This window comes from Glandiceps talaboti, chromosome 16, assembly GCF_964340395.1.
Source record: "Glandiceps talaboti chromosome 16, keGlaTala1.1, whole genome shotgun sequence".
NCBI lineage: Eukaryota > Metazoa > Hemichordata > Enteropneusta > Spengelidae > Glandiceps > Glandiceps talaboti.
The window spans coordinates 17,462,957-17,473,106 of record NC_135564.1 but is presented as its reverse complement, the minus strand read 5'-3'; the positions used below and the strand labels follow the sequence as shown (position 1 = coordinate 17,473,106).

Here is a 10,150-nt window from a genome sequence, read left to right as displayed (position 1 = left end):
GTGGTCACATGATAAACTTTGGCGGCGCTTCACATTCGTCACTTCCGCCACTCTGGAAATTTCGATCGTCGATCGAGAACGTTCGCTGATTCAAGGAATAATTATAAGTGAGAAACCAAGCCGCTCTTCTTGTTAGTTCATACTATTTCCGTGTGGAAGAGCATCACACTATCTGAGATCAACAAGTTCTTGTCAAGGTAGGTGAATTTTCGATCTTCTATGATTGCTAATAAAAAAGACCGCATGTGCATGTGTTGAGTCGACATCTAACCCTAACCGGCAAAACGCCGGTGTCCTTTCTTCGTTTCGTAGTTTCATAACCCAGGATACAACGCGGTCTTACTTTCGACAGGACACATTTCATAATGTGAAAAGTGTCACTTAATAACGAGGGGTGTATTTATCTGCCATCAGACATTTTATATCGATCATACCGTGAAGAATTGTAAAATGAAAAAAAAGAAGCCTATAGGCTATAGCTATAGCTTATATATCGTTCACCCGTTGTCTACTTGGCAACTCCCGGACATGACGCCAGAAAGCGCAAACAGACTTCCTAATTAGTTGCCATTGATAACCAAAAATGTGCCCAGTCACGAATTTTTTCGCACGTTTCTTCATTAATATTCCGTGTGTTGTTGTAATGTGCATATCAACCACTGTACCATTATTGAACATATTACTCAGAATTTATAGATTTTTCCATGCGAAAGAGGAGGGTGTCAGATGGCTTGATAAGGTCGTGGTTGGGGGTGGGGGATTCATCTGTGGATGGATGAATCATCACTACCATTTAGGGCCAGAATGAGAGATTTTAAATGACTTGTTTCTTTGTTCTAACTTTAGATATTTCATTATCTCTCTCAGAAGTAGAAGACAGTATCGTAACCATGGTAAAGGAGACAAAACTCTATGACATTTTGGGTGTTCCACCCACTGCAACTGAAGTAGAACTGAAAAAGGCCTACCGGAAATTGGCTTTGAAGTTCCATCCTGATAAAAACCCAGAGGATCCAGATAAGGTAAGAATATTGTCAATCAAAAATAAGTACATGTAATAGGTGTGTGCACAGCATCTCTCTCTCTCTCTCTCTCTCTCTCCCTCTCTCTCTCTCTCTCTCTCTCTCTCTCTCTCTCTCTCTCTCTCTCTCTCTCTCTCTCTCTCTCTCTCTCTCTCTCTCTCTCTCTCTCTCTCCCTCCCTCCCTCCCTCCCTCCCTCCCTCCCTCCCTCCCTCTCTCTCTCTCTCTCTCTCTCTCTCTCTCTCTCAGTGTATGTATGTATGTATGTATGTATGTATGTATGTATGTATGTATGTATGTATGTATGTATGTGTTACATTGTGTGTGTGTGTGTGTGTGCGCACCTGGCTGTAATTCTGTCTTTATCTACCTACCTGTCTGTCTGCCTGTTCATGTGTATTGTATGTGTGAATATGAAGGCAAAAAACTTACCCCACATTGGTCTTGGACACAAATCACACCACTGTATACAGAGCAGCCAACTGCATGTGTCTAAAGCATTTAACATTCCTAAAAATATCATCATTGAAACAATATATATTTAACTCACTTGACTGAGAATATTATCGACAAGCTATGAAGTATTTTGAAATGGCAATTTTTGAAGAATGTCACGTTATTTCATTTGCACACACTTTGGTCGTAAAGCTACACTCCTAGTGTTGTAGTGATGATTAAATGTGTTTCAAATTAGTGGAATGATATGTTATTCTTCACATAAAACAATTATAACACTGAAACATTTCAGATCTGGTCCTTGAGATAATGAGTCTCCTTTCCTCTAGCTGCACACTGCACCCGACTGTCAAGGGTACACTTAGTTTACAGCATCCTACCAGCAAACTATTATTTGTTTTGTATGGTGCCCGATCTTTATCGATATGTTCAACCAAACATTTTTCATGTTTAAGTTAACTCTTTTTATTGAACGATGGTTTCCATTTTATTGTACAATGCTTGAGACATGGTTTTTTTTTTACATGGAAAGTGTTCTTTTGTGTTAAGAAATATATATTATTATTGTCTGTGAGTATTACAAAATAGTCTGTGGGAAGATCATGTCTTGATGTCCAGTCTCATTGTTTTCCAGTTTAAATCTATTTCAATGGCATATGAAGTATTGTCAGATTCCAAGAAACGTGCAATCTATGATGAAGGTGGTGAACAGGCATTGCAGGAAGGTGGTGGTGGTGGTGGCGGTTTCTCCTCACCTATGGATATCTTTGATATGTTTTTCGGTGGAGGCATGCGACGTCAACGTGAACGAAAGGGAAAAGACGTGGTACATCAGTTGAGTGTTTCACTGGAAGATCTACATAATGGTGCAGTCAGGAAGTTAGCGTTACAGAAGAATGTTATCTGCGAAAAATGTGAAGGTATGACCAAGTCACTGTTGCTGATCAAAATAATGAACACATTACAATACATGTATATACATAACATAGCAGTTGAAGTCAGAAACAAAGTTGGACTATGGTAGAGGATACACCTCAGTAATCTAGCAGAACACAAATTTAACACATACACTTTGATTGTCAAATTTAGCTAAATGACCAGTTTCAGCTACAGTTTCTATTGATTTCCTTTAAACAGACTACCACCTTATAATTGTGTAGTCTGCTTATGTTTAGTAGTCTATGTGTTCTGGACTGCTGCTGATTTGGTGTATCGTAGTCTAGATACAATGTTTAGTAGTCAATGTATCCTGTATTACTGCTAATTTGGTAGTGTAGATACAATGTTTAGTAGTCTATGTACCCTGGAGTATTACTAATTTGGTAATCTAGATACAGTGTTTAGTAGTCCATGTGTCCTGGACTACTGCTAATTTGGTAGTGTAGATACAATGTTTAGTAGTCTATGTACCCTGGAGTATTACTAATTTGGTAATCTAGATACAGTGTTTAGTAGTCTATCTGTCCTGGACTACTGCTTATTTCATTTTGAGCCCTGACCTCACTTTTGTGATCTCTATGATCAATTTCAGCTAAATTCTTGTATGATATTTTTTATATAACCTGATACATTTAGCGTCCACTTTGGCGTTACAATTATATCATCAATTCATATTTGAAATGAGGCTGTGGATATATTTATGAATGTCACTATTTGAATTTTTAATAAAATGTTTTTAGATGCATTAATGTGTTATCTTTTCCTTTGTTTGTAGGAAGAGGTGGTAAGAAAGGAGCTGTAGAGAAATGTCCTAACTGTCGTGGTAGTGGTATGCAAGTACGTGTACAACACATAGGACCAGGAATGGTACAGCAGATTCAGTCAATGTGTCATGAATGTCATGGTCAAGGTGAAAGAATCAGCCCTAAGGATAGATGTAGGAATTGTCAAGGTAGAAAGATAGTCAGGGAAAGGAAGATACTAGAAGTTCATATAGATAAAGGTAAGTTTGTCCATATACCTTTAATAGTTTGTGACCTAATAACGTTGATCTTCATATTTGTCCTGCTGGAAAATTCTGTTCATTTTGGTCTGCAGGTTGTTCCTTTAATCTAATGTATGCATTATGTGTGCGTTATTGTAGTAAGGCTGTTGTATTGCATACAGTTACAACAGACATGTTAATGTTTACATGTCAGTGAATTTTTTCACTCCTTCCCTTCACAGTCTGACAGACACTTTTGTCTGTGTTATTAAGGCACAGTCATCTTTGACACAGAATGGCTGAGTTCAGTCAAAAGTGGCTATACAACAGACATACCTGGGTTTATGTTAACGGCAATAAGTCAGTCAAATCTATCGGAGTTCATCCAATATTATACTGGGGTCCAGTGTGTCCTCTAATGATAGCCAAATTTTGTTGTTGTGAGTCAAAATGAGAAAAAACTGTGATTTCTTGTGAGTCATCACATACTAAGAGATAGGGGAACACCAAATATACTATTGGGTCACTTTTTATCCCCAACTCTCATTAAATTGTTGGGAGAATATGAGTCCAGTTCATCATAAAAAAAAAGACACCAATTTTCAGGAAACACTATATTTGCCATGTAGTAATTATGATTTGTTTTGTATGCTAGGTATGAGAGATGGACAGAAAGTAACTTTCCGTGGTGAGGGTGACCAAGAACCTGGATTAGAACCAGGAGATATTCTCATTGTACTTGATGAGAAAGAACATCCTGTGTATCAACGTAACAATGATGACTTGATTATGAAAATGGAACTAGAATTAGTTGAAGCGTTATGTGGTTTTCAGAAGACTATTAAGACATTAGATAACAGGAACTTATTGATTTCATCTCATCCAGGTAAGTGAAAAAATGAGAAACAATTAATTTTTATATCACTAACAAGTTGAAGAAAAAAAAATTAAATGAAAAAAAGGGTAAAAAAATTGAATCCCAGAATGATTAGATATTATTCCCCAATATTTTCCTTCATTTAGTCAAGGAAAATAGAGGGGTCTTGTCACTATGAGTCGAGGTTGAGGAGTAAAAAACCCTTATGTCACAAGTATTTCCTGGGTGAATAAAGATAATATTGGACAGTAATAGAGTTAGACCAGCACAAACATAAAGTAAGAAAATAATGACAATTATAAATGTTTTGACCTTTATTTTGAGAATCGGATACAGAACCAATGATGTAGACATGTTCTTTGGTTAACATAGAATGTGTCCCGAATGTCAATCTTGTGTTTTTTGTTTGAATGTGTTCATCTTGGCTTGTGTGTGATATAATACTCGTTGCTGTTATTAACATAGAGAAGAACTTACTAGATTCAACTTTCTACATTACATGTACTTGCTGCAAATCTAAGATAATTTTCTTTATTTTTATCAAGGTGAAGTTATTAAGTTTGGCGATATAAGATGTATTATGGGAGAAGGAATGCCTATCTACAAATCACCCTTTGACAAAGGTCGTATCATAATTCAGTTCAGTGTCAATTTTCCAGAAGAAAACTTCCTTCCACAAGACAAGTTAAATAAACTAGAAGCGCTACTTCCAGAACGTAAAGAATGCATTGAGACGGATGACATGGAAGTTTGCGATCTCACAAAACTTGACCCTCGTCAAGCTCGTCAAAATCGCATGGGTAACGCATACGATGAAGACGACGAGGATGGTGGCCACGGACCAAAAGTGCAGTGTGCCACACATTAAGAAGTTTGAAAATAATGTTTTTATTTCCAAAGGGTCCATCCCTTTGTTATGTTTTATTCAGTAAAAACCTTGTATCGACGCCATGGATTCAGTTCACTAAAATTTGTCTGCCATATCATTTCGTCACGTACATAATTGTAAGAAAGGAATATTCATGTTCTTTGTATTGGTGAACCTAATACACCTGTCGAACATTTCAGCATTTCATCAAAGCCAAAGTTGAAAGTATTTTTCTAACATCTTTTTTTTAACTGTTAATTTGTCAATGTAATTATTGTATTGTTGGAAATGTTCAGTGTCTTTCTTCTGGAAATTGTAAAGTGATAAAGTATCCAAGGTTCAACCCAGGGAATTTTTGAGAAAAAAGTTTTTGACAAATCTGAAGTAAACAGCCACTTTTCAAATTTGTTATTTAAATCTGTAAAGTCTAAATCACCACTTTTTAGGAGGGGAAAGAATTTTTGCTTTGGATATGTAGACAATAGAGAAATTTCAGCTCATTGTACAAAAAAATGCACTGTGGTTCCAATGTTTGTTGTTGGTCTGTGTATTATTACCCATAATGCTCATGTCATAGTATTTACAATATAGATATTACAACTATACTGTTCTAGCCTGTTTATGGCGCTGTTGAGATACATATGTACACCATTAGCTGGTCGTAGCACTCACATCAACAGGTTGTCGTGACTACACTATCAAATCTGATAAAAACGGATTGCAAATTTCGTCAGTAGCCTGGTTGATCACAGTGTGCAGTCCTTTCTACCATGACGACTAGTTTGACTATCATTATTCAAATGAATCGGTATGTAAATATACACACATTATGCGAAGTGAGGCAAAACTTGAAGTGCACATACAATGATTTACATGTTATTTACGTATGGTTGTATGTAAATTTAATTCTACGGGGTGCTGGATAATGACTTTTAGGAGATGTGGCTACATTAGCCATTTGACAATGTAGTCAAGACAAGTTGTTGATGCTAAGACTAGGGAGGTACAACCAGCTAACGATGTGTCTCAACAGCACCGTAAACAGGCTAGTATGTTTCCTACCAGTGATACAATCTATGAATTCGTTGTCTTCACTGTAATATAATGTTGTTTCTAATTGTGCCCTAACTTCAAAACAAATAGAGACAATAACAAGATTCTCAGATTGTTGCCAAAACTTTGAAACAAAATGTGTTGATGTAGATTGGGTTTATACCACAATTTAATAACTGGAATTTATTTCTGTTTAAGAGTCATAAAACCACCCAAGTTTATTATCATTTGTTGTCAGATGAACTTGACAAAAGTCATCTCACCTTGCCACCTAGAAAGACAAATTGAATATTTTACTTTAATATAGTGTCAATCAAAAAAACTTAGGCAAATCATCACTGAAGCTGTCAATAGCATCCCTATGTAATAATATACATTTATGAATATTCATAAGTTGGTATATAAACATGACCAGCCAATCACAGGTAAGTATTTACTTAATTATTCATCACATGACATGATAGTATCTAAGTGGATGGAATGTACTCTCCTTTGTTACAAATAATAAAACACTGTTTACTTTGAATGCTGAATTCTTGGACTTTATAGTTATGCTGTGGGTGAGGTTATTACGTAAAGACCATCCTATCATTGAAGAGACTAAACTTAAACCTGCACTATCTCTAACTGGAGTATTATTTTTTTCATCAGACTTCCACTAATATATTCACTGAAAATTAGTAAAATTTGTATCCGTGTTGTATCTAAAAGTGGTGCAATAACATGTTCAAATTGCGATCGCATTGGGGTGATGATTTTTGGGTGCGGACCCAAAAATCAATATGATAAGATGCATTTTACCATTTTATGTATACGGATGTGTATTATATACATTTACCCAAAGGTTGTTTGATATTGTTCAGGATGTACAATATTATGAAGAATAAAACAGTTTCGAAAAATGTTCCATTTGCAGCTAGGGTAACAGCACATGCTCCCACTTTTCTTAAAGCAGGGGGGGGGGGGGGAGTATTCTGGCTCATACAAAAACTTTCCCGTACTTTCTTGACTTTCATTTTCTAGCAAAAATGTTCTGTACTGGTATAATTGAAAGGAATAACAGAATGAACTATAATTTGGGTATTTCCAAAAAAAACAGCAAAAAAACCCCCAAACGTTCAAACTTGACTATATCGACCATGAGTCATGATGTCCTTCATCTTACATGGCACTTGTGAATTGCTCAGAGGAGAAGTGTTAGGAGATACTATCCAGACATACAAAACTTAGCATACCTAAATGTATATTCCTTTGAATCTGATCAGAGATTTGTACCTCAACTATTTAGGTCAATGTGTTGTCATTATATTATACTATGTAAATGTGTCGTGTATTTTACCCCCAAGTAATTTATTCAAGAACTTTTCATCCATTGGAAATAAAGGTTTTACTAAACTATAATTATTGTTGTTGTTGCTGTTGTTGTAATTATTTGTGAAATCTTATATGTTTTATTATTTCAACTATTTATGATATCATTGGCAGGGATGTCGCTAATTTTAAAAGTTGCAGGTGAAACTGGAAAAGTAGGTAGGTAATATACCTATGAATCAGTCAAATGACACATATATATATATTGTGGTTGAAACAAAGAATATTTTTTAAAATTCTAGAAAAATTAGCTGACGAAAAATTATGGAGTAGGCATTTGTTTTGCTGGCTATCAGCCCTTATATAGTACATCACTGCTTGGGTAAGATGTGTAAGAGCTGGGGGTGGGGGTGGGGGTGGCTATGATGTAAAGAGAATGTGCTTTGCTAAGATGCCATTTTCCATATTTTGGGATCTAATTCTGACCATGCATTAAATGTTGATTTACATGAGTTGGATAGAAGCAAAAGTCCAGTCATCTTGACCAGTGGTAAAGATCTGATACTATAGAAATGTTTGTAAATTACATTCACTGAGTTCATTTTTTCATTTTACAATGTATAGTTGATGCTAATACATGCATTTATTTATGTTTGAATACATTTAAGCAACATATACTTTTTATTAAACTTTTTTTTTTTTTTTTTTTTTTTTTTGGGGGGGGGGGGATTCAGATGCCTTTAAAATTCCTACTTTGACATGTGATGGAATTATTAGCCCCAATTGTTTGAATCATGCGTATTGTCATAGTTTTGTAATAAATATTCACAAAAGAGAGCGTATCATACTCCGAACGTTGATGGCGCTTGTATGCGGAATAAGGTGGAGTATCTCGTCCTGCTGCGCCTTGTTGTTATATCACAGACAAGGAAAACATTTCTTCCTTATCTATGTATATATCTTCATAATAATATAATAGTAATTTTTATGAAAGTGTGTAATGCCAACAAGATAAACTTCACAACGCATGCGCATTCCCGTTCATCAGGTTGGTAAAATATAGTAATAGTAATTGTATCACGACCAAAGGTTCTAATTTCTCACAAGGCTGCCTGTTCAGATACATGAGATACTTAGTAAGTAATTATAATAAAATAACCCTTGGCCGTGATACAAGAACTAATCATTACTCCTGCATTTAAAACAATGTGTTTTGAATCAAAACAAATAATTCGATGATGACGTCATGATCAGATGCATTCAGTTATTGACACCGGCTAGTATTAAACCACGATAGTCCATAATATTGATAACGTCACGGTGTGATATGATGCGATTTCCGATCGCGATCTCTTACGACAAACTTCCCAGCCTTCGCGTTCTGCCCTGTATACATCATTTAATTATGTATCCCCCCCCTCCCCCTGTGTATTATAACTTGAAAAATATATAATTACCGCGACTCAATATTTTTCGCCCAGTTGTTGAAAAGACGTCGCCAAATTAACGGCATAGATATGCAATGGTCACATAAATACCCTGTTAACCAAAACAGCAACCCTCCATTTCCCATATCGTAGTTTTTTCAAATCTTTAAAATTGCTAAAATTACGGCAATGAACAAGAACTTGAAGAGACATGGTCGGAACTTATATTGGTCTGTATACGACGTGTCTGGCCACACTCACAGGGGCGTGTAATATTTCATAGATTGTTGTTTTCCAGGTCTACAGACTAAATATAACAACCTTTTGATTAATATATATTCCCACATGTAAAGGGAAGAGATATTTATATTTATATTTATTATTATATTAATATTTCTTAGTAGTATAGAGATTGATACATTTGTAGCAGCAAGATTCGTACGATATTTTCCTAAGAAAACGACATTCTAAGCAATAAGAAAACAACAATCTATGAAATATTACACGCCCCTGTGGTCACACTATCAGATAGGACTGACTACATATCATGCGAGACTTGGACGGGACGGGGGGGGGGGGGGACGTGGACCACCAGACAGAGTGCTATGCTAGGGGCTCAGTCTGTGATCTTGAAATATTGAAAGGACGTCCTCAACGACGAGTCTTTCAGCAACGGAACGCAGGAACATTTCTAACAATATATGCAGCAGATAGGATAATGACATCGGTGACTTGTTGACCGGTTATAGACATCATCTAGGATGGATTGGACTCGTTGTGTCACAGACATCTGTGACCCGTAACAACTCTCAGAACGTAATAAATTATTGCTAGTATATTGACCTCAGTATTGGAGTATACGTGAGTCCTATATGGCAGGGATATAGAATGACCTAGTTACTGCTTGCATAAGGAGTAACGAAACGTATATATATATATATATATATATATATATATATATATATATATATATATATATATATATATATATATATATATATATATATATATATATATATATATATATATATATATGTTGAGGGTAGAAGAAAATCAAGTCGGGTTTTTCGTCTCTACAAGCCTGTTTCGTGAGTAAATCACTCGTTACTTGTAAACCCCGGAATAATATTATTGTAATACCACACCACACTCTCTGATCGTGTGAGTTGAGTAATAAAAGAATTGAATAGCAAAAGCTAAGTAGCAAAAAATAA

At 35.6% G+C, this 10,150-nt stretch overlaps 1 protein-coding gene across 1 annotated transcript; it reads left to right on the top strand.

The window, feature by feature from the left end:
• The first annotated feature begins 56 nt into the window (after positions 1-56).
• On the top strand, positions 57-6,724 carry LOC144447422 (dnaJ homolog subfamily A member 1-like). Its single transcript, XM_078137442.1, has 6 exons — positions 57-197; positions 868-1,022; positions 2,111-2,396; positions 3,191-3,418; positions 4,056-4,286; positions 4,823-6,724. The coding sequence occupies exons 2-6, from the start codon at positions 891-893 to the stop codon at positions 5,143-5,145; spliced, it is 1,200 nt and encodes a 399-aa protein (XP_077993568.1). The 5' UTR covers positions 57-197; positions 868-890; the 3' UTR covers positions 5,146-6,724.
• Positions 6,725-10,150: the final 3,426 nt, after the last annotated feature.

Bases quoted from the DNA above. Each gene is read 5' to 3' on its own strand.
- LOC144447422 (XM_078137442.1), top strand. From the start codon at position 891: ATGGTAAAGGAGACAAAACTCTATGACATTTTGGGTGTTCCACCCACT. The intron at 3,419-4,055 runs GTAAGTTTGTCC...TTTGTATGCTAG, and splicing joins AGAAGTTCATATAGATAAAG to GTATGAGAGATGGACAGAAA. The intron at 4,287-4,822 runs GTAAGTGAAAAA...ATTTTTATCAAG, and splicing joins ATTGATTTCATCTCATCCAG to GTGAAGTTATTAAGTTTGGC.